The 25,204-nt window shown below is 43.7% G+C and overlaps 2 protein-coding genes across 2 annotated transcripts; both read right to left on the bottom strand.

Annotated features, from left to right (window-relative positions):
- Nucleotides 1-10,978: 10,978 nt before the first annotated feature.
- Nucleotides 10,979-20,276, bottom strand: tcp11l1 (t-complex 11, testis-specific-like 1). The gene is given in 11 exon segments (XM_045216928.1): nt 10,979-11,193; nt 11,436-11,608; nt 11,766-11,965; nt 12,033-12,136; nt 17,210-17,346; nt 18,598-18,748; nt 18,751-18,816; nt 18,944-19,009; nt 19,012-19,052; nt 19,825-19,957; nt 20,141-20,276. Coding segments are annotated over 11 exon segments (1,422 nt in total).
- Nucleotides 20,277-21,135: 859 nt separating this feature from the next.
- On the bottom strand, nt 21,136-24,877 carry LOC121531399 (DEP domain-containing protein 7). Its single transcript, XM_041836638.2, has 9 exons — nt 24,787-24,877; nt 24,052-24,472; nt 23,821-23,945; nt 23,481-23,667; nt 23,059-23,321; nt 22,780-22,922; nt 22,348-22,473; nt 21,560-21,635; nt 21,136-21,472 (listed from the first exon to the last, which is right to left on the bottom strand). The coding sequence occupies exons 1-9, from the start codon at nt 24,851-24,853 to the stop codon at nt 21,258-21,260; spliced, it is 1,623 nt and encodes a 540-aa protein (XP_041692572.1). The 5' UTR covers nt 24,854-24,877; the 3' UTR covers nt 21,136-21,257.
- Between the last annotated feature and the right edge of the window lie 327 nt (nt 24,878-25,204).

Raw genomic sequence — 25,204 nt, 5'->3', positions numbered from 1 at the left:
ACCACATAAAATATAAATATAATCAATTTTTAGACACAATTGATAAGGACTCTGCATTCTATCCATAACAATGAATTGTATATTCTGGGCAATTCTCAAATGTACACTGTTTTCAAATCAAGAGCTGCCTGCAAGCTAGCCCTTGATCATGACTCTCAGTTACGCCTCGATCACACTGACATCGTTTTCACATTTTTGGTACACAAGAAGTACATTTATTTCCAATGGAACGCTGCGTTTGCCTTGCAGCATTGCTTTCAAATCAAATCAAATGTTATTTGCCACATGCGCCGAATACAACTGGTGTAGACCTTACAGTGAAATGCTTACTTACAATCCCTTAACCACAATGCAGTTTTAAGAAAAAAGAAAAAAAAGTGTTAAGTAAAAAATAGATAAGTAAAAAAATAAAAATAGCAAATAATTAAAGAGCAGCAGTAAAATAAAATAACAGTAGGGAGGCTAAAAACAGGGTGTACTGGTACAGAGTCAATGTGCGGGGGGGGGCACCAGTTAGTCGAGGTAATATGTACATGTGGGTAGAATTAAAGTGACTATGCATAGATAATAAACAGAGCAGCAGCAGCGTAAAAGAGGGGGTGGGGGGGTGGGGGGGGGGCATGATTAGCTGTTCAGGAGTCTTATGGCTTGGGGGTAGAAGCTGTTAAGAAGCCTTTTGGGCCTAGACTTGGCGCTCCAGTACCACTTGCTGTGCGGTTGCAGAGAGAACAGTCTATGACTAGGGTGGCTGGAGTCTTTGACAAGGCAGTTGCAGTGCTTTCTGTGTGGTACATACGTTGAATTTACCGAACGTATGTATCAAACTGTATGTGTAGACAACTTGACAGAAATGGTAGCAGAAGGTGAATGTTGAACTTTTGTTGCACACATATCCAGATGATGCTGCTTCCTATTTTGCGCAAGGACACTATCGGTGTGATCAAGGCTTTACATTACATTACACATAACGCCTCCATCACACCGACAGCCTTGATCACACCGACAGTGTCATTGCGTTTTTGGTACACCAGAAGTACATTCATTTCCGATGGAACGCTGCGTTTGCCTTGCAGCATTGTGTTGCAGAGGCAGTTGCAGTGCGTTCTATGTGGTGCATACATTGGATTTATTGAAAGTATGCATCAAATTGTATGCATAGATGGCTTGACTGAAATGGTATCAGAATGCCTTGATCACACCTACATCATCATTATGCAAAATAGTTTTTTTGTTGTTGTTGTCATTTAGCAGACTTACAGTTAGTGAGTGCATACATTTTCCATACTGGCCCCTGTGGGAATCGAACCCACAACCCTAGCGTTGCAAGCGCCATGCTCTACCAACTGAGCTACCAACTGGTATGCAGCATCATCTGGATATGTGTGCAACAAAAGTTCCACATTCACCTTCTGCTACTATTACTGCCAAGCTGTCTATACATATAATTGGATGCATAAATTCCATAAATCCAATTTATACACCACACAGAACGCACAGCAACTGCCTCTGCACCCCAATGCAGCAGGGCAAATGCAGCGTTCCATTGGAAATGAATGTATGATAGGTGTACCAAAACGCAAAGTGGCTGTCGCTGTGATCATGGCGTTAGGTGAAAGTTGAACTTTTGTTGCACACATATCCAGATGATGCTACGTACCATTTTGCGTAAAACACTGTAGGTGTGTTCGAGGCATAAGTCACTGGACGAAGGCGTCTTCTGTAGAGGATATTGTTAAGCAAAAGGATATTATCTTTCATATCAGCGAGAAATAATTTTCACAAAAAAAAGGTTACATTGATAGACACTAGACAAGGCATTGACAGCCTAAACCAGCATGCAACTGGGAATAAACAATAACTGGGTTCATCTGATGAAATCCAATTTTATTGGTCACATACACATTTTTTGCAGATGTTATTGTTGTTGTAGCGAAATGCTTGTGTTCCTAGCTCCAACAGTGCAGTAGTATCTAACAATTCACAACAATACACACACATCTAAAAGTAAAAGAATGGAATTAAGAAATATATAAATATTAGGACGAGCAATGTCGGAGTGGCATTGACTAAAATACAGTTGAATAGAATACAGTATATACATGAGATGAGTAAAGTAGTATGTAAACATTATTAAAGTGACTAGTGATCCATTATTAAAGCGGCCAGTGATTCCATGTCTATGTATATTGGGCAGCAGCCTCTAATGTACAGAATTGAGTAATCGGGTGTTAGCCGGCTAGTGATGTGGTCAACTAACAGGTGTGCAGCACCAGGGGAAAGAACCCTCCAAGGCCCTCAGAATGCCCTTTGGTCTCTGCAACTTGATAAAAAGCGAAAACCTCTGTCATTTTCCCACAGCAACATAATAACCTTTTCATTGATGATGGCCCAGGCCAGCACTCGAGAAAGTCTGTGTGAATAAACGTGAAGTTAATGGCCGTGTTCGAGAGCATTAAAACGACTGCAGAGGACTGTCGACTAACTGATCTACAAATCACCTTGCATTATAAATAAAGACTCATTATTATTTGTACATCAGTCAGTCAGTAACAATTTACCCATGATACATTGCGGTTTTGATCCTCTCGAACACGGCCAATGTCTGGGCCAATATTGAAAGTGTTCTGTTTCCCTCTGCTGTTAGATATATGTATTACATGCAACTCAAAATGAATAGAGCCCCACCGTGGAGGTGTCATAATACCCATAAAACCTAGCGGTCAAAAAGGGAAATGGTTCCAATAGTTTTTCCAACATTAATTTTTCCCCATATAATTTTTTAGAAACACTTAAAATAAGGGCTGTGTTCGGTGTATGATTGCCCTGGAGTGACGTTTTGATAACCATGTAAATCACTCCAGGACAAGGTGACTTTTATCAATATATTCGCCTGTATTTACCCCCCAAAAATGAAACGCTAATTAGCTGCTAATGTGGCTATCATAAAGAACTACAAATGCCATGATGATCTTAACGAGACTGCCGAATCGAGGCAAAGGTAAGAATCTCTGGATGAACTATGTTAGCTAAATGTAGTAATTAATACATTGGCTAAATGTCTTTAAATTGACAATTCTGTGAACTGTCTTGTGCAAGTTTTAAATTGACACAATACCTGTTAGTAAAGGTGTCAGCTAGCGATGACGTGCAGGGATTTGTAGTTTTGCATGATGTCTATTTTGATGCTAATTAGCATTTTCGAATCAGAGTAAATAGAGCAGAATATATTGATAAAAGTCACCTTGTCCTAGAGATATACACAGTTATCAAAACTTCATGCCAGGGCAAGCCTACACAGAACACAGCCCTTACTTTAAGAGTTTCTATGAATGGTGGAACAACTATTGGAACCATCTCCCTGTTTGACCGCTAGGTTTTATGGTATTTATGACTCATACTGTGGTACTCTATGCTCTAGCCTTGCTTCCCTTGCTCCAAGAGTCCCTAATGCAGTGTTTCCCAAACTCTGTTCTCGGGACCCCAAGTGGTGCACGTTTTGGTTTTTGCCCTAGCACTACACAGCTGATTCAAATAAGCAATTATTCATGAAGCTTTAATTATTTGAATCAACACTGACCTAAGTTTTCTGTTTGTATTTTATTTAACCTTTATTTAACTAGGCAAGTCAGCTAAGAACAAATTCTTATTTACAATGACGGCCTATCAAAAGGCAAAAGGCCTCAGCAAAAAAAAAACGTCCTCACTGTCAACTGCGTTTATTTTCAGCAAACTTAACATGTGTAAATATTTGTATGAACATAACAAGATTCAACAACTGAGACATAAACTGAACAAGTTCCACAGACGTGACTAACAGAAATGGAATAATGTGTCCCTGAACAAAGGGGGGGTCAAAATCAAAAGTAACAGTCAGTATCTGGTGTTTCCACCAGCTGCATTAAGTACTGCATTGCATCTCCTCCTCATGGACTGCACCTGATTTGCCAGTTCTTGCTGTGAGATATTACCCCACTCTTCCACCAAGGCAAATGCAAGTTCCCAGACATTTCTGTGGGTAATGGCCCTAGCCCTCACCCTCCGATCCAACAGGTCCCAGACGTGCTCAATGGGATTGAGACCGGGCACTTCTCTGGCCATGGCAGAACACTGACATTCCTGTCTTGCAGGAAATCACATACAGAACGAGCAGTATGGCTGGTAGCATTGTCATGCTGGAGGGTCATGTCAGGATGAGCCTGCAGGAAGGGTACCACATGAGGGAGGAGGATGTCTTCCCTGTAACGCACAGTGTTGAGATTGCCTGCAATGACAACAAGCTCAGTCCGATGATGCTGTGACACACCGCCCCAGACCATTATGGACCCTCCACCTCCAAATCGATCCCGCTCCAGAGTACAGGCCTTGGTGTAACGCTCATTCCTTCGACGATAAACGCGAATCCGACCATCACCCCTAGTGAGACAAAACCGCGACTCGTCAGTGAAGAGCACTTTTTGCCAGTCCTGTCTGGTCCAGCGACGGTGGGTTTGTGCCCATAGGCGACGTTGTTGCCGGTGATGTCTGGTGAGGACCTGCCTTACAACAGGCCTACAAGCCCTCAGTCCAGCCTCTCTCAGCCTATTGTGGATAGTCTGAGCACTGATGGAGGGATTGTGCGTTCCTGGTGTAACTCGGGCAGTTGTTGTTGCCATCCTGTACCTGTCCCGCAGGTGTGATGTTCGGATGTACCGATCCTGTGCAGGTGTTGTTACACGTGGTCTGCCACTGCGAGGACGATCAGCTGTCGGTCCTGTCTCCCTGTAGCGCTGTCTTAGGCGTCTCACAGTATGGACATTGCAATTTATTGCCCTGGCCACATCTGCAGTCCTCATGCCTCCTTGCAGCATGCCTATGGCACGTTCACGCAGATGAGCAGGGACCCTGGGCATCTTTCTTTTGGTGTTTTTCAGAGTCAGTAGAAAGGCCTCTTTAGTGTCCTAAGTTTTCATAACTGTGACCTTAATTGCCTACCGTCTGTAAGCTGTTAGTGTCTTAACGACCGTTCCACAGGTGCATGTTCATTAATTGTTTATGGTTCATTGAACAAGCATGGGAAACAGTGTTTAAACCCTTTACAATGAAGATTGGTGAAGTTATTTGGATTTTTACAAATTATCTTTGAAAGACAGGGTCCTGAAAAAGGGATGTTTCTTTTTTTGCTGAGTTTATATATATAGGACAAAACACACATCACGACAAGAGAGAGACACCACAACACTACATAAAGAGAGACCTAAGACAACAACATAGCATGGCAGCAACACATGACAACACAGCATGGTAGCAACACAACATGACAACAACATGGTAGCAACACAACATGGCAGCAGCACAACATGGTAGCAGCACAAAACATGGTACAAACATTATTGGGCACAGACAACAGCACAAAAGGCAAGAAGGTAGAGACAACAATACATCGTGCGAAGCAGCCACAACTGTCAGTAAGAGTGTCCATGATTGACTCTTTGAATGAAGAGATGGAGATAAAACTGTCCAGTTTGAGTGTTTTTAGCAGCTCATTCCAGTCACTAGCTGCAGCGGACTGAAAAGAGGAGCGACCCAGGGATGTGTGTGCTTTGGGGACCTTTAACAGAATGTGACTGGCAGAACAGGTGTTGTATGTGGAGGATGAGGGCTGCAGTAGGTATCTCAGATAGGGGGGAGTGAGGCCTAAGAGGGTTTTATAAATAAGCATCAACCAGTGGGTCTTGCGACAAGTATACAGAGATGACCAGTTTACAGAGGAGTATAGAGTGCAGTGATGTGTCCTATAAGGAGCATTGGTGGCAAATCTGATGGCCGAATGGCAAAGAACATCTAGCTGCTCGAGAGCACCCTTACCTGCCTATCTATAAATTACGTCTCCGTAATCTAGCATGGGTAGGATGGTCATCTGAATCAGGGTTAGTTTGGCAGCTGGGGTAAAAGAGGAGCGATTACGATAGAGGAAACCAAGTCTAGATTTAACCTTATCCTGCAGCTTTGATATGTGCTGAGAGAAGGACAGTGTACCATCTAGCCATACTCCCAAGCACTTGTATGAGGTGACTACCTCAAGCTCTAAACCCTCAGAAGTAGTAATCACACCGGTGGAGAGAGGGGCATTCTTCTTACCAAACCACATAATCTTTGTTTTGGAGGTGTTCAGAACAAGGTTAAGGGCAGAGAAAGCTTGTTGGACACTAAGAAAGCTTAGTTGTAGAGCGTTTATCACAAAATCCAGGGAGGAGCCAGCTGAGTATAAGACTGTATCATCTGCATTTAAATGGATGAGAGAGCTTCCTACCCGCTGAGCTATGTTGTTGATGTAAATTGAGAAGAGCGTGGGACCAAGGATCGAGCCTTGGGGTACTCCCTTGGTGACAGGCAGTGCCTGAAACAGCAGATGTTCTGACTTTATACACTGCACTCTTTGAGAGAGGTAGTTAGCAAACCAGGCCAAAGACCCCTCAGAGACTCCAATACTCCTTAGCCGGCCCACAAGAACGGAATGGTCTACCGTATCAAAAGCTTTGGCCAGGTCAATAAAAATAGCAGCACAACATTGCTTAGAATCAAGGGCAATGGTGACATCATTTAGGACCTTTAAGGTTGCAGTGACACATCCATAACCTGTGCGGAAACCAGATTGCATTCCAGAGCGAATACTATAGACATCAAGAAAGCCAGTCAGTTGATTATTGACAAGTTTTTCCAACACTTTTGATAAACAGGGCAAAATAGAAATTGGCCTGTAAACAGTTAGGATCAGCTTGATCTCCCCCTTAAATAAAGGACGCACCATGGCTGCCTTCCAAGCAATGGGAACCTCCCCAGAGAGGAGAGACAGGTTAAAAAGGTCAGAGATAGGCTTGGCGACGATAGGGGCAGCAACCTTAAAGAAGAAAGGGTCTAAACCATCTGACCCAGATGTTTTTTTTGGTGTCAAGTTTAAGGAGCTCCTTTAGCACCTCGGACTCTGTGACCGCCTGCAGGGAGAAATTTTGTAGCGGGGCAGGGGGAAAAGAGGGAGGAGCATCGGGGCTAGTCGCATTAGAAGGGGTGGGAGATGAGGAAATGTTGGACGGGCAAGGAGGCATGGCTGAGTCAAATAGGAATCCTGACTTAATGAAGTGGTGATTAAAGAGCTCAGCCATGTGTTCCTTGTCAGTAACAACCACATCATCAACATTAAGGGACATGGGCAGCTGTGAGGAGGAGGGTTTATTCTCCAGGTCTTTAACCATTTTCCAGAACTTCTTGGGGTTAGACCCACAGAGAGAGAACTGCTCCTTAAAGTATCTAACTTTGACCTTCCGGATAGCCTGAGTGCACTTATTTCTCCTTTGCCTGAATGAGAGCCAGTCAGCCTGAGTATGCGTGTGCCGAGCCTTTTGCCAAATGGAATTCTTGAGGTGAAGTAACTCTGCCAGATCACGGTCGAACCAGGGGCTGAACCTGTTTTTAATTCTCATTTTCTTTATGGGGGCATGTTTGTTAACAATACCACTGAAAATATCAAAAAAGAAGGTCCAAGCGTCTTCGACAGAGGGGATCAAGCTGATTCTATACCAATTTACAGAGGCCAGGTCATGAAGGAAGGCTTGCTCATATAATTTTTTGAGCAAGCGTCTATGACAAATCAGGACAGGTCGTTTCACTGAGCAGCCATTACGAATACAGGCAGAAAACACCAGACTGATACCTATCAGGATTATTTGTGAAGATAACATCAAGGAGAGTAGCCTTTTCTGGGTGTTTGGAGTCCCGTTGGTAATAATCTGAGAAAGATTTAGGGAGTCCCATTGCTTTAGGACTTGGTCAGGTGGTTTAAGCATGTCCCAGTTTAGGTCACCTAGCAGGCCAAATTCAGACTTAGTGTAAGGGGCCAGGAGAGAGCTTAGGGCATTTAGGGTACAGGCCAGTGCTGATGGTGGACGATAACACCCAGTAACAGTCAACAAAGAGCTATTTGAAAGTTTAATGCTTAAAACCAGCAAATCAAATTGTTTGGGGACAGACTTGGTGGAGACAACTGAGCACTGAAGGTGTTCCTTGGTAAAGATTACTACTCTACCACCTTTGGAAGATCTGTCTTGCCGAAAAAGATTTTAACCAGAAAGGTTAACATCAGTGTTCAAAACACTCTTTCTTAACCACGTCTCAGTAATGACAAACACATCTGGATTGGAGCACTTTCAATTGATCAATTTTAGGTAATAAGCTTCTAGTGTTAACGTGCAGAAAACCCAGGCTTTTACGAGAGCAGAAATCAGTGAAGCAGATTTCAGAACACAAGTCAGAATTGGGACAGTAGCAACAGTAGATGGGCCAGGGTGTACATGCACATTTCCAGATATCATCAGCAGTAATACAATCAGGGCACGGCAGAGGACAGGGAGAGCTCTGCAGTGTTGATTTATGACATTTGAATGTGCATTAGATGGCAACAAGATCATATTGTACAGCAATTTCATCAGGTAACATGAATACAAAGCCGGCGAGAGGTGGTTAGAATAGGATGGGAGGCCAAGAGTCTGAGTGTGGGAACAAACATAGTCTGTCCCACAGTTGGGTAAACAAGCAAGTTCATAGTCAACATGGAAAAAAAGCCTGGGGTTACAAACTAGTTTAATTTCTTCAACAAAGGAAATATATATACACTATATATGTTTTGGTTTTATATAGTATTTAGTTCCTCTAAATATTTTTCTTCTCATTCTCACCTTCAAAGTCACAAAAAGGCAGTGGGTTAACTACTACATATAAGCAAGGTGTTTCTAATGTTTTGTATACTCAGTGTACACATTTGTATGCATGACTGGTTTCATCTGCATCAGTAAGCCAACAAGCAAACAAAGCTTGTAAAACCATGGTGTATGGTTCAGTATTACCATTTATCCTTTCATAAAAACATTTAAAAACATGTTTAGCCTAAACAATGACCAAATCATGAATTATCAGCTGGTCCATGAAGGTTTGCAAGGCACCAATAAGTATCCATGTCATTGATGTGTACTTTACAGTACACATAGCAGTTTACAGAAGAAAGTGTTTTAATTATTAATCATTTTAAGTGCTATCCTCTGGGAATACATTGTATGTATGTATGTACAGTGAGGGAAAAAAGTATTTGATCCCCTGCTGATTTTGTACGTTTGCCCACTGACAAAGACATGATCAGTCTATAATTTTAATGGTAGGTTTATTTGAACAGTGAGAGACAGAATAACAACAAAAAAATCCAGAAAAACGCATGTCAAAAATGTTATCAATTGATTTGCATTTTAATGAGGGAAATAAGTATTTGCCCCCTCTGCAAAACATGACTTAGTACTTGGTGGCAAAACCCTTGTTGGCAATCACAGAGGTCAGACGTTTCTTGTAGTTGGCCACCAGGTTTGCACACATCTCAGGAGGGATTTTGTCCCACTCCTCTTTGCAGATCTTCTCCAAGTCATTAAGGTTTCGAAGCTGACGTTTGGCAACTTGAACCTTTAGCTCCCTCCACAGATTTTCTATGGGATTAAGGTCTGGAGACTGGCTAGGCCACTCCAGGACCTTAATGTGCTTGTTCTTGAGCCACTCCTTTGTTGCCTTGGCCATGTGTTTTGGGTCATTGTCATGCTGGAATACCCATCCACGACCCATTTTCAATGCCCTGGCTGTGGGAAGGAGGTTCTCACCCAAGATTTGACGGTACATGGCCCCGTCCATCGTCCCTTTGATTCGGTGAAGTTGTCCTGTCCCCTTAGCAGAAAAACACCCCCAAAGCATAATGTTTCCACCTCCATGTTTGACGGTGGGGAAGGTGTTCTTGGGGTCATAGGCAGCATTCCTCCTCCTCCAAACACGGTGAGTTGAGTTGATGCAAAAGAGCTCCATTTTGGTCTCATCTGACCACAACACTTTCACCCAGTTCTCCTCTGAATCATTCAGATGTTCATTGGCAAACTTCAGATGGGCATGTATATGTGCTTTCTTGAGCAGGGGGACCTTGCGGGCGCTGCAGGATTTCAGTCCTTCACGGCGTAGTGTGTTACCAATTGTTTTCTTGGTGACTATGGTCCCAGCTGCCTTGAGATCATTGACAAGATCCTCCCATGTAGTTCTGGGCTGATTCCTCACCGTTCTCATGATCATTGCAACTCCACGAGGTGAGATCTTGCATGGAGCCCCAGGCAGAGGGAGATTGACAGTTATTTTGTGTTTCTTCCATTTGCGAATAATCGCACCAACTGTTGTCACCTTCTCACCAAGCTGCTTGGCGATGGTCTTGTAGCCCATTCCAGCCTTGTGTAGGTCTACAATCTTGTCCCTGACATCCTTGGAGAGCTCTTTGGTCTTGGCCATGGTGGAGAGTTTGGAATCTGATTATTGATTGCTTCGGTGGACAGGTGTCTTTTATACAGGTAACAAACTGAGATTAGGAGCACTCCCTTTAAGAGTGTGCTCCTAATCTCAGCTCGTTACCTGTATAAAAGACACCTGGGAGCCAGAAATCTTTCTGATTGAGAGGGGGTCAAATACTTATTTCCCTCATTAAAATGCAAATCAATTTATAACATTTTTGACATGCGTTTTTTTGTTGTTATTCTGTCTCTCACTGTTCAAATAAACCTACCATTAAAATGATAGACTGATCATTTCTTTGTCAGTGGGCAAACGTACAAAATCAGCAGGGGATCAAATACTTTTTTCCCCCACTGTATATGTGTGTATATATATATATATATATATATATATATATATATATATATTTAAGAAAAACATGCAGTTTTGCATTGTGCCCTTCTTACCTGTGGTTGCTGTACCAATCCATAAACAGATGTGATACACCCATCATCAAATAAGTAAAAAGTGAATGCAACAGAACTTGTATAAGTATTTTCATATCAATTAATATTGGCATCATTGCATTATCTCTAGCCATAAAATGGAAAAAAATGGATAACCTACAGTGATCCCATTTTATTTAACAGTTCAGTGTTCAAGCCTAGGTGTCGTGACTTTCCCCTTCTTGCACAATCTCCTGTAGTATCTTTTGGTAGAAAGGGGAATAAACCAATTTGTTGAAGTGGACCAGACGGCCAAACCTCATGGCAATCTCTTCCAGCTCTTTGCTGACTGGAGCTAGGCCCCCTGGTAGGGTTTGAGCACTCCTGTGACTGGACTCCAGCAAGGCAAGCAGGTAGGTCTGGATGCGGGAGTCTGAGTAAGGAAATAATTGTCATGCTCAGTGTTAAACTGTCACAGTAGAGCAGCAAACTAGGTATGCTATCATCACAGGCAGATCATGTAATTGCCACGACCACACATGTAAACGATGATCAAGGAACAGACCGAAGATACAGACAAACTATATTTTGCACAGAACTTTATGGAGAGGAATTGGGGAAAGCATTTGGCAAAATACATTAAACAGTGGATGACATAGAATGAAGTTAGGTTACCTATAAGCTTGCAGATGGTGTTGTCTGGGAGAGTAACAGCTGAGATCTGGCCTTTCAGAATGCTCTGCCGGTTGGTGGAGAACGTGGAAAAGCCATGTTCAGACAGACATCCACTTAGCTCCACACACATCCTTTATCCAATGGTAGCTAAGGCTTCATCTGCACAGAAAGACCTAAAGACCAAAGTTAAGGGTTGGGTAAGTTCATAAATTCACAAAATGAATGAGGGCTCTGAGTATTCTGTATGACAAACAAGAGTAGTTACTATGCCTAAAGATCCGGCTCACCGAAAAGACTGAATGCACATCACTAGTTTAAATGTGTACTTACGGCATGTGCATCTCTCTGAGCAGAACCCTAATGGTCCTCTTGAGTCTGTCCATAAGGCCTGGCAGGCCTGAGATGGCCTCCCCTGTGGTGTTGTACACTATGAGCAGCACAGACGCCACCAGAACCAGCTGATCCAAGTCCTGCTGCATCTCCTGGAAATGCACCTGGTCCAGGGCAGAGAGAAAAAACGTGATGATTTTCTAAAAGCCAGTCCTAAACCACTGTTAGGCCACAGGCCTGTGCAAGGTGTATGATAGACATGCCTACCTCAGGGAATGGATCAGAGGCGTGGTCCCACTTAAGCAGATGCAGGTAAGCATGGTTGTGCACAGTGAGGGAAGTGGTGGAACTACCTGGCCCAACCGCTTGATCTTCATGGAGTAGAGATTTTTGAGTCTTGAAGCCACTTCTCAGTGAAGTCTAAGGCATTTGCATATTACTCCACAAACATTTACAATGCTTTCAGAAAGTATTCGACCCCTTTGAATTTTTCTAGATTTTGTGTTACAACCTGAATATAAAATGGATTACATTTAGATTTTGTGTCACTGATCTACACACAATAACTCATAATGTCAAACTGGAATTATGTTTTTGGGACATTTTTACAAATTAATAAAACATTAAAAGTTATAATTATGACAAGCCTAAATAACTTCAGGAGTAAAATTAGCTTAACAAGTCAGATAAGTTGCATAGACTAACTGTGTGCAATAATGGTGTGTAACTTGATTTTTGAATGACTACCCCATCTCTGTACCCCAAACATACAATTATCAAATCAAATCAAATTTTATTGGTCACATGCGCCGAATACAACAGGTGCAGACATTACAGTGAAATGCTTACTTACAGCCCTTAACCAACAGTGCATTTATTTTAAACAAAAAAAGTAAGAATAAAACAACAACAAAAAAAGTGTTGAGAAAAAAAGAGCAGAAGTAAAATAAAGTGACAGTAGGGAGGCTATATATACAGGGGGTACCGTTGCAGAGTCAATGTGCGGGGGCACCGGCTAGTTGAGGTAGTTGAGGTAATATGTACATGTGGGTAGAGTTAAAGTGACTATGCATAAATACTTAACAGAGTAGCAGCAGCGTAAAAAGGATGGGGTGGGGGGGCAGTGCAAATAGTCCGGGTAGCCATGATTAGCTGTTCAGGAGTCTTATGGCTTGGGGGTAGAAGCTGTTGAGAAGTCTTTTGGACCTAGACTTGGCACTCCGGTACCGCTTGCCATGCGGTAGCAGAGAGAACAGTCTATGACTAGGGTGGCTGGAGTCTTTGACAATTTTGAGGGCCTTCCTCTGACACCGCCTGGTATAGAGGTCCTGGATGGCAGGAAGCTTTGCCCCAGTGATGTACTGGGCCGTACGCACTACCCTCTGTAGAGCCTTGCGGTCGGAGGCCAAGCAGTTGCCATACCAGGCGGTGATGCAACCAGTCAGGATGCTCTCGATGGTGCAGCTGTAGAATTTTTTGAGGATCTGAGGACCCATGCCAAATCTTTTTAGTCTCCTGAGGGGGAATAGGCTTTGTCGTGCCCTCTTCACGACTGTCTTGGTGTGTTTGGACCATGATAGTTCGTTGGTGATGTGGACACCAAGGAACTTGAAGCTCTCAACCTGTTCCACTACAGCCCCGTCGATGAGAATGGGGGTGTGCTCAGTCCTCTTTTTTTTCCTGTAGTCCACAATCATCTCCTTTGTCTTGGTCACGTTGAGGGAGAGGTTGTTGTCCTGGCACCACACGGCCAGATCTCTGACCTCCTCCCTATAGGCTGTCTCATCGTTGTCGGTGATCAGGCCTACCACTGTTGTGTCGTCGGCAAACTTAATGATGGTGTTGGAGTCGTGCCTGGCCATGCAGTCATGGGTGAACAGAGAGTACAGGAGGGGACTGAGCACGCACCCCTGAGGGGCCCCCGTGTTGAGGATCAGTGTGGCAGATGTGTTGTTACCTACCCTTACCACCTGGGGCGGCCCGTCAGGAAGTCCAGGATCCAGTTGCAGAGGGAGGTGTTTAGTCCCAGGATCCTTAGCTTAGTGATGAGCTTAGAGGGCACTATGGTGTTGAATGCTGAGCTGTAGTCAATGAATAGCATTCTCACGTAGGTGTTCCTCTTGTCCAGGTGGGAAAGGGCAGTGTGGAGTGCGATAGAGATTGCATCATCTGTGGATCTGTTGGGGCGGTATGCAAATTGGAGTGGGTCTAGGGTTTCTGGGATTATGCTGTTGATGTGAGCCATGACCAGTCTTTCAAAGCACTTCATGGCTACAGACGTCAGTGCTACGGGTCGGTAGTCATTTAGGCAGGTTATCTTAGAGTTCTTGGGCACGGGGACTATGGTGGTCTGCTTGAAACATGTTGGTATTACAGACTCAGTCAGGGACATGTTGAAAATGTCAGTGAAGACACTTGCCAGTTGGTCAGCACATGCTCGGAGTACACGTCCTGGTAATCCGTCTGGCCCTGCGGCCTTGTGAATGTTGACCTGCTTAAAAGTCTTACATCGGCTACGGAGAGCGTGATCACATAGTCATCCGGAACAGCTGGTGCTCTCATGCATGCTTCAGTGTTGCTTGCCTCGAAGCGAGCATAGAAGTGGTTTAGCTCGTCTGGTAGGCTTGTGTCACTGGGCAGCTCGCGGCTGTGCTTCCCTTTGTAGTCTGTAATAGTTTTCAAGCCCTGCCACATCCGACGAGCGTCAGAGCCAGTGTAGTATGATTCAATCTTAGACCTGTATTGACTCTTTGCCTGTTTGATGGTTCGTCGGAGGTCATAGCGGGATTTCTTATAAGCGTCCGGGTTAGAGTCCCGTTCCTTGAAAGCGGCAGCTCTACCCTTTAGCTCAGTGCGGATGTTTCCTGTAATCCATGGCTTCTGGTTGGGGGTATGTACGTACGGTCACTGTGGGGACGACATCATCGATGCACTTATTGATGAAGCCAGTGACTGATGTGGTGTACTCTTCAATGCTGTCTGAAGAATCCCAGAACATGTTCCAGTCTGTGCTAGCAAAACAGTCCTGTAGCTTAGCATCTGCGTCATCTGACCACTTTTTTATTAACCGAATCACTGGTGCTTCCTGCTTCAGTTTTTGCTTATAAGCAGGAATCAGGAGGATAGAGTTATGGTCAGATTTGCCAAATGGAGGGCGAGGGATAGCTTTGTATGCGTCTCTGTGTGTGGAGTAAAGGTGGTCTAGAGTTTTTTCCCCTCTGGTTGCACATTTAACATGCTGGTAGAAATTAGGTAAAACAGATTTAAGTTTCCCTGCATTAAAGTCCCCAGCCACTAGGAGCGCTGCATCTGGATGAGCGTTTTCCTGTTGATTAATGGCCTTGTACAACTCATTCAGTGCAAGACGGGGATTTGGGCCTTGTCGGGTGTCTGTATGATATCCTTCGCGGCCGCCTCATTGAAGAAAAAATCTTCGTCCAATGCGAGGTGAGTAATCGCTGTCCTGATATCCAGAAGCTCTTTTTGGTTATAAGAGACGATGGCAGAAACATTATGTACAAAATAAATTACAAATAACGCGGAAAAACACACATAATAGTACAATTGGTTAGAGGGCTGTAAAACGGCAGCCATCTTCTCCGGCGCTGTTCAGGAACTCTTTAAGGTCCATCAGTCGAGCAGTGAATTTCAAACACAGATTTGTCATGACTTGGCCTCACAGGTCCTCAACTGGCAGCTTCATTAAATAGTACCCGCAAAACACCAGTCTCAACGTCAACAGTGAAGAGGCGACTCCGGGATGCTGACCTTCTAGGCAGAGTTGCAAAGAAAAAGCCATATCTCAGACTGGCCAATAAAAAGAAAAGATTAAGATGGGCAGTCTGAGATATGGCTTTTTCTTTGCAACTCTGCCTAGAAGGTCAGCATCCCGGAGTCACCTCTTCACTGTTGATGTTGAGACTGGTGTTTTGCGGGTACTATTTAATGAAGCTGCCAGTTGAGGACCTGTGAGGCGCCTGTTTCTCAAACTAAACACTCTAATGTATTTGTCCTCTTGCTCAGTTGTGCCTCCCACTCCTCTTTCTATTGTGGTTAGAGCCAGTTTGCGCTGTTCTGTGAAGGGAGTAGTACACAGCGTTGTATGAGATCTTCAGTTTCTTGGCAATTTCTCGCATGGAATAGCCTTCATTTCTCAGAACAAGAATAGACTGACGAGTTTCAGAAGAACATTCTTTGTTTCTGGCCATTTTGAGCCTGTTAGTCCCCTGTAGCTCAGTTGGTAGAGCATGGCGCTTGCAACGGCAGGGTTGTGGGTTCGTTTCCCACGGGGGGCCAGTATGAAACATTTATGCACTCACTAACTGTAAGTCGCTCTGGATAAGAGCGTCTGCTAAATGACGTAAATGTAATTGAACCCACAATTGCTGATGCTCCAGATACTCAACTAGTCTCAAGAATGCCAGTTTTATTGCTTCTTTAATCAGCACAACAGTTTTCAGCTGTGCTAACATAATTGCAAAAGGGTTTTCTAATGATCAATTAGCCTTTTAAAATGATAAACTTGGATTAGCAAACACAACGTGCCATTGGATCACGGGACTGATGATTGCTGATAATGGGCCTCTGTGCGCCTATGTAGATATTCCATAAAAAATCAGCAGTTTCCAGCTACAATAGCCATTTACAACATTAACAATGTCTACACTGTCTACACAATGTCTCATCAATTTGATGTTATTTTAAATGGACAAAAAAATTGCTTTTTATAAATAAAAGGAATAGAGCTATGCACAGACCACGTCCTAGAGGAAAACCTGGTTCAGTCTGCTTTCCAACAGACACTACCTTTCAGCAGGACAATAACCGAAAACACAAGGCCAAATATACACTGGAGTTACTTACCAAGATGACATTGAATGTTCCTGAGTGGCCTAGTTACAGTTTTGACTCAAACTGGCTTGAAAATCTATGGCAAGACTTGAAAATGGATGTCTAGCAATGATCAAAAACCAACTTGACAGAGCTTGAAGAATTTGAAAAATAATAATGGGCAAGTATTGTACAATCCAGGTTTGTAAAGCTCTTAGAGACTTACCCAGAAAGACTCACTGCTGTAATCACTGCCAAAGGTGATTCTAACATGTATTGACTCAGGGGGTTGAATACTTATCTAATCAAAATGTATTCGTGTTTTATTTTCCATTCATTTATTTTATGATCATTTACTCTTTGACAGAGTATTTTGTGTAGATCATCAACAAAAAAATTACAATTAAATACATTTTAATCCCACTTTAACACAACAAAATGTGGAAAAAGCCAAGGTGTGTGAATAGTTTTCTGAAGGCACTGTACATTATCTACAGTAAGAGCCATTCAAGTGCAGCACAAAACAGCTAAGGTACGTTTGTTCAGCCAATGATGATTGAAGCATTAGTGATTAACAATGATCAGTTGTGAGACGCTAATGATGTCCTTCTTACTGGGTTGTTTTTCGACAAACTCCTGGAATTTCTTCCGTTCATACTCAACGGATTGCTGCAGAAGGTGGGGTCGGATGCTGCTGACTGCAAAATTGGCCATATCAAGTTTCATTTTATCCAACACTGGAAATAATGCCCTATTAGACAGAGTATGACAATATCACAGTAGTGACAGGGATGTTAGAAATTCCAGGCACACATTTTTGGAAAATAAGGCCTTGTTAGTATGACAAAGAAAGGGAGACATCAGTTGTGTCACATAAACATATACACTGCTAAAAAAAATAAAGGGAACACTAAAATAACACATCCTAGATCTGAATGAATGAAATAATCTTATTAAATACTTTTTCCTTTACATAGTTGAATGTGCTGACAACAAAATCACACAAAAATTATCAATGGAAATCAAATGTATCAACCCATGTAGGTCTGGATTTGGAGTCACCCTCCAAATTAAAGTGGAAAACCACACTACAGGCTGATCCAACTTTGATGTAATGTCCTTAAAACAAGTCAAAATGAGGCTCAGTAGTGTGTGTGGCCTCCACGTGCCTGTATGACCTCCCTACAACGCCTGGGCATGCTCCTGATGAGGTGGCGGATGGTCTCCTGAGGGATCTCCTCCCAGACCTGGACTAAAGCATCCGCCAACTCCTGGACAGTCTGTGGTGCAACGTGGCGTTGGTGGATGGAGCGTGACATGATGTCCCAGATGTGCTCAATTGGATTCAGGTCTGGGGAACGGGCGGGCCAGTCCATAGCATCAATGCCTTCCTCTTGCAGGAACTGCTGACACACTCCAGCCACATGATGTCTTGCATTAGGAGGAACCCAGGGCCAACCGCACCAGCATATGGTCTCACAAGGGGTCTGAGGATCTCATCTCGGTACCTAATGGCAGTCAGGCTACCTCTGGCGAGCACATGGAGGGCTGTGCGGCCCCCCAAAGAAATGCCACCCCACACCATGACTGACCCACCGCCAAACCGGTCATGCTGGAGGATGTTGCAGGCAGCAGAACGTTCTCCACGGCGTCTCCAGACTCTGTCACATGTGCTCAGTGTGAACCTGCTTTCATCTGTGAAGAGCACAGGGCGCCAGTGGCGAATTTGCCAATATTGGTGTTCTCTGGCAAATGCCAAACGTCCTGCACGGTGTTGGGCTGTAAGCACAAACCCCACCTGTGGACGTCGGGCCCTCATACCACCCTCATGGAGTCTGTTTCTGACCGTTTGAGCAGACACATGCACATTTGTGGCCTGCTGGATGTCATTTTGCAGGGCTCTGGCAGTGCTGGCAGTGCTCCTCCTGCTCCTCCTTGCACAAAGGCGGAGGTAGCAACATAACCCCATTCCAGCACTCAAAAGCATTGACTGCTGACTTACTTTAATAGAGGCACAAGGTCTGTGATTTCCATAAGCTTCCTGATTTCCTCGGCTTGGCTCGGAGCGCAGAGTGAACCCATCATACCAACGACAAACTCAACCACCTTACTGATGTCCAGAGCTCCGTTCTCTGCCTGCTGCTGGATCAGAGGTCTAGTACCTCCTCAATTTGGCCCCTCAGTCGCCCATGACCCGGTAGCAGAAAGGACAGCAGCGTCTAGGAGAATTAATAAAAAATTATCTTTTGAATGATAAAACATGGCCTAGCAAACTTATCCATCAAGGTTATTTGGTCTGTTGTTTGCCTCCAAGTGTCAACGGTCCTCCTAACCCTCCGCTGTCTTACCTCTGATCTCTGCCAGAAGTTTGATTGCATTATCATAAGATGGTGGGTTCTCGCTCAACTGTGCCTCCAGAATGTTTTATGCATCATCTCCTTCACTCTTTTTTTCGAAACTGGGAGCACAGCAAGAAGAAGAATTTTAATGACAATACAAAATGTGGATGCTAGCATCAGTACGTCAGGTCTTACAATTGTGCATGGTGTTAAGTTGCGTAATTCGAATCTGGTATCAGAACAGAATTTAACACTAAGTCACTGAATATATTCTCAGCTTTTTTATTAATATAATTAGTCAAGCGAATAAATGGTAAATGCAATTTTCGTATATACGGGTTCACTGTAACACCTCGCAGGGCAAAACAGAGAACTAACTGTCCCAACCCAAAGTTATTCTTTTGATACTCTGACAGAGATAGTTCCTGCTCCAGGCAGGCCTATCAGAGTAGAGGCTGAGAGTGGTTTAGACTTACTCAACCTATCGTTGGCGCTCAGGCTGGTCCCAGCCTCTTGGCGCTTCACTGTTGCCGGGCATTAGTTGTTTTTTGCAACTTGTCTCGAGAGTCAGCAACCCTCAGACATAGTTTCCTCTTCTTCATTGTTGCAGTACACATGTCCTTGAGCGGTTTAACAAAGAGGCAGTGTGTGTGTGTGTGTCACAAGTCTATCTCAGCCTCCCCCCTAACGGTTCCTCACATTAGTCACAGCTTGTTATGTTAAACAATCTATATCAGTACAGCACAAACCTATTATGTTTAATCAGTAATGTATTCTTTTTAAGCTAGGCATCACATCTAATTCTAATAAAATAGATCCCAACAATGGCACAGCAATCAAAATACATAGTGACAGCCACTTCTATTCGTAAGACTATCCAAGGAGCTCACCTTCCTTCTGCTGGCTCTGAGGGCTTCACCTGGAAGTCAGTGAACACTACCATCTCATGCGCCAGGGCCATGTTGGTCACACCGTTAGCAGTCTCCATGAGCTCCTCCACTGACACAAACCTTGGTGGGCTGGCTGTGAAACAGGGGAGCAACGGCAACAGGTTATGCAGCTCTCAAAAGGAATGTGGACCAACTTATATTTACATGACATCTGCTAGTTCTGGACTTCAAGCCTTCATATAGTGTACCTTATTTTGAACCATTAAGGCAGCTATATCATGACAGGCCCTACTTCCACCCTATAGGTGCTACTCACACTGTGGGGTGTTCCCTCTATGAGGACTGGGTGTGCCTCTTCGGACTCTCTTACTAAGGGACTGTTCAGAGGAGTCAGTCCTGTGCTCTGTGCGCTCGTCTTCTCCACCCCCAGGCTTGTCAGAGTCGTTGGGCATGTTGCTCCTCTCACTTCAGGCCAGGAACTGAAAACTAAATTAGGAAAATTCACTTTCAGTTGTGTGATGTCTGACCATCCTATTATGGTGATGAAACAAAAACAATCCGAGCTCTGTGGCTTTAGCTACATTAGCTTAGATCACTTGCGCAGAACAATGTTAGTTCTTTATCAGGACTAAACCAATGTTGTGTGATTTCAAAATGACATCACCTCCCTACCCCAGCAGATTGCCAGCCTCGCTACATGCACTAGTAAGAAAGTGCCAACAGAAAACAATCTGTGTGCAATAAACCGTATACTGTAGTTTGCTAATTAGCTACCTTGGCTTCGATCGACTTCTTTGGCCAGACATGAAATTGATGGACAGCAGTTGAGTGATGGAGCACACAAGCCTCATGCTCCATCTACATCCCAAGGATCCCCAATAGCACTAAACGTTATTGATCTCCGGTGAAAATGGTCACTAGTTACCACAGACAAAGTCATAAACCCCGCCTATTTCTACAATTTCTCTTTAAATGTGATTTTAAACCTAACCTTATTTTAAAGACCAAAAAGCCAATTTTGACTTTGTGGCTGTGGTAAGTGGAAACCGGTGAAAAGGACGTCGAACTGTCAAGAATTCAAAAACTCGGAACCTCAAGAGTTCAAATTTGCAGATTGCCTTTTGGAGACTGTGGGAAACTGAGCTCATCTTTCAATGACTTTCCAAGTCATTGTTTCTCAGAAGGCTACAATTTCAGTATTTATGATTATGACAGTGTGCAATGTATCCCTCAACACAAATAGGCTACATGGGAACTTATTTCAAGACCAATATGTACAAGACTGATGCAATCAGAATTCTCCCACTTGAGTTAAATTCAAGTACCATGGTATCCATGAATTAGGACTTTATTTAAATATAATTCAGAATCACATGCATACAAAGTGACCTAGGCCTGTACAAAGTGTGATCTTTTGACAACATTGACACTGGCTACACACCCACAGCAGACATAGAATCCCCAAAATACTGAACAAATATTTCTGGGTGGCCTTGGTAAAATTGCCTGAGGAGCCGTTTCCTCTCTTTGGCAGAGTGCTTTGGGTCTTCATTAATATTCCTCAGTAACACCAACAGCTCTTCATGTGTTGTTCTTTGAGTACAGTCAGTATAAGCCTTTGTTGAGACTTGCTGACAGAAGGTGGACCCTAAGGACAACGGAGAGAACAAAATGTAAGTGATGTATTCGAGGCGGTCAGCACTCTCCAAAGCCTACTACCAGATAGATATTTTACCTGTCACATCTGGTTGTTCCCCTTGAACAACTCTGGCAAGTTTGTCACTGACCAGCTTGTGCAAAGATCCTGGTATCTGAGGCAGAAATGTTTCAAGCCAGCCATGTATTAAACGTAATAATGTAATGAATGCATGCACGTTCATAAGGCATTTTCACAAGTGTTAATAATAAAAAGAAATACATGGGATTTACACTGTACAAATCATTAACGCCTTCCGAATATTGAGTTGTGTGTGTGCACGCAACCCCCCCCCTCCCTCCCTCCTTTAGCCCTCAGAACAGCCTCAATTCATTGGGGAATGGACTCTACAATGTGTCAAACGTTCCACAGGGATGCTGGCCCATGTCAACGCCAATGCTTCACAGTTGTGTCAAGTTGCCTGGATTTCTTTTGGGTAGTGGACCATTCTTGATACAGAGGAAACTGTTGAGCATGAAAAGCCTAGCAGCTTTGCAGTTGACACGCAAACCGGTGCACCTGGCACCTACTACCATACCCCGTTCAAAGGCACTTAAAGATTTTGTCTTGCCGATTCACCCTCTGAATTTGCACACATACAAAAGCCATGTCTCAAGGCTTAAACATCCTTCTTTAACCTGTCTCCTTCCCTTGACTACACTGATTGAAGTGGATTTAATAAGTGACATCAGTAAGAGATCATAGCTTTCACCTGGATTCACCTGGTCAGTCTCATAGAAAGAGCACAATGTTTTGTACACTCTGTACATAGCTTTTCAAGGACCCAAATAAAATCAGTCACTGCTCTGCCAACAAAACAAGAATACCTTAAAAATGTAATGGCGATTGTCCAGCATGAACAGCACCAGGAGGTCCACTTTCTCTTTGGCTAGAGATTTGTTGTGGATGACGGCTCTGGAAAAAGCCATCTTCACTACCATTTTGTTCTCAATCTGAAAATGAGAATATGAGTTATTCCAACATAATGAAGCATAATTTGATTCTGGTTAATCAAGATCTGGCAGGTAGCGTAGCAGTTAAGAGCGTTGGGTCAGTAACCGAATGTCCAGATGTTCAAATCCCAGAGCAGACTGAAAAAAAATATTGCGCAAGGCACTTAACCCTAATTGCTCCTGTAAATTGCTCTGGAGAGAGAGCGTCTGCTAAATGAGTAAAAAGTAAATTAATAATAATGCTCTGACTCCATACGGAAATAACTGACCCATAACAGTAACTGACCCTGACCCCATGGTCTTCACCTCTTTGTCCAGCTTGATTTCCAGCGGGTCTGCAGCCATAGCCATGAAGCTCAACAATGTGTGCAGCTCCTCCCGCTTACGAGGGTGCAGAAGCTTCAAACACAACTGCAGTGCCTCAAGAGCTTTATCAAACTTTGCATTCACTGCAAAAATAAGTACAAGTTAATGCAGCCCTACACATTGCTTATGATAGACCTGGAAACAGTAAAACAAAAGTTTAATAAAAACAGTGCCAATCATGACCCAAGTAACGTAAAGTGGTCATAGCTCCAGTCTCACCTAGTAATTCGGTAACCCCAGTGTAGATGTCGGACATGTGGTTGGCGAGCAGGGATGAGCGGTCGGGCTGGCCGTAGTATTTCACCAGTGTATCATACAGCAGCAGTTTGCACTGCTGGGTGCCGGAGCCTGAGCAACAGGGCTGGCCCTGGCCAACACCCACCACGTCTGGACACTTGGGCAGCTCACGGCTCACCTCTACCACCTGCTGGTCAGGCAGGAACTCCAGACAGTCCAATGCTGCTGTAAGCCAATTATCCTCCCTTCAACAGAAGAAAATAAATAATCCTGTGCCACTGAAACTGTTGTCGCTCACCACCAGGAATATTGTACACCGTAGGCCTGCATGAGATAAGCTCCATTCATGTTAGAAATATCCATATTAGATATTCAAGTAAGACCGATGATTAATCACTACATACTGTGAGTCCTTGAAGGCCCTCAGGATCTCACGGTCCAGGTAGTTGCTGGTGTAAATCAAGTCTGGGTCCCTCTGTGCCATGCGACGGGGAGAGGCCTCTCCGCTTTCCAACAGATTGTCCAACATAGGGAGCTCTACCAGCTGCAGCAGTCTCAGCATCGTCTCCTCCCGCCACACTTCATCAACCACTACAGAGTAAAAGGAATGGACTGTCAACTAGTGTTCAATACTAGTCCTGGGGACCGAGATGCCGCACATTTTAGTTTTTGCCCAACACCAGCACCCCTGATGTAGTTGAATCAGATGATACCAACTTTACACTATGAGAGTAGATGACTTACAGGTCTGTGGTAATGGAGAGTCAATGTGTGCTTTGCTTGGACTCAGACTCAGGTTTCCCAGGCCTGTCTCCAACAGTTGGTTGAATCTCAGAGGTGTACCATGTGAAGAGAGTTGTTCCTCTTGCCTGCAAGATTTGAAGCCAAAGTCAATAAAAAAACAGACTACATCCAATTATAATGTCATAGACTTCTCAAATACAAAGCAGAAACAGAATCAAAACAAATAACCACCTGCAAGAAGCACTGCAAAAAGTGCTTTGAATACCAGGAGAAAGGACTCCTTTTTCAAGTTCATCCATAGAGGGCATTTGTGTGTTCAGAAACCTGTAGAGGTAACCCTTGCTGTCCTGGAAAACATCTTGCTTCTTATCTTTACCAAAGATTTTTGCTCCAACCGTCTCAAACACCTTACAGTCCAGGAGGGTCTGGCAAACACGCACCACCTTGTCCCGTGAGATGTCAGCACCTTCAAAGAACTTGCTCTGGACTATATGGGCCAACACCACGTCCACTGCATCTGACCCCAGAAAGCAGTCATTATGCGACTTCAGGTGAAGGCGCCTTCGCTTCACCTTCACTGACATCTTGAGGTTGGCAATGACGCTCCTCCATATAGGAGAGGCCTGGAATGGCTTATTGACCATGCCATGACCTGTAATACAAAATGAGTGAGAAAAAAGCAAAACAGGTTTGAAAGGTTTAACCTTATCCTTGGTTAAACTGTCAGCAGCCAGTGCATGATCAACAGTGACGTTGGCAGACCACAATTCCTTCCAGGACAACAAACTGTCAGTTCAATTAAATAAGAGGGCCTTCTATAGGAGGGGAAAGTAATATTTAGAAGAAGAAAAAACATGGGAGTCATTGGTTTGATTGTTATTTAGAAAAATATGGCGAGCATGTAGGCTAATGAGGAGTTGATTCGTCCATACAACTACATCCATCAATAAATGTCAAAGTTTTTACCTGGAGAACGCAGACACAGCTTTCCAGACAAATTCAGCGCAGCAGCTCTCTCCTTTACTGTGGCCATTCCTCAATTGATAACGATGGTGGTGACGTAATAAAACAAATTCTGTCCAAAACGTTACCCTTTTATACATTCCACAGGTGAGCAAGGGAAACCTTAATTAGCTGTTAAAGACGCAGTAGAATAATAAGTAGAATAGTAGAAGAATGCAGTAGGCATTATCCCTGCTGATTACATCAATTGAACTTGAAAAATTGAGCGAATGTAGGCTATTCATTTCTATTTAAAATAGTAGTATGTAGTGAATAGTAAAACTAACTGGCATGGAGTATTTTGTCAAAGAGGTCGCTTTTACATAATTGGTGTCTTCTACTCCAAGGACTACGCTAATACAGCGTCAAGGACACTTCGGAA

This window comes from Coregonus clupeaformis, chromosome 6 (assembly GCF_020615455.1).
Source record: "Coregonus clupeaformis isolate EN_2021a chromosome 6, ASM2061545v1, whole genome shotgun sequence".
Taxonomy (NCBI): domain Eukaryota; kingdom Metazoa; phylum Chordata; class Actinopteri; order Salmoniformes; family Salmonidae; genus Coregonus; species Coregonus clupeaformis.
The sequence above is the reverse complement of the archived record's forward strand: the minus strand, read 5'-3'. Positions and strand labels throughout refer to the sequence as shown.

What these genes read in the sequence shown, in the direction of transcription:
- LOC121531399 (XM_041836638.2), bottom strand. Translation starts at nt 24,853, where the DNA reads ATGGCCACAGTAAAGGAGAGAGCTGCTGCGCTGAATTTGTCTGGAAAG. An exon ending in AGGGCCTTCAAGGACTCACA is followed by an intron (nt 23,322 to 23,480) that starts GTATGTAGTGAT and finishes CTTCTGTTGAAG; the next exon opens with GGAGGATAATTGGCTTACAG. An exon ending in TGGGGTTACCGAATTACTAG is followed by an intron (nt 22,923 to 23,058) that starts GTGAGACTGGAG and finishes TTATTTTTGCAG; the next exon opens with TGAATGCAAAGTTTGATAAA.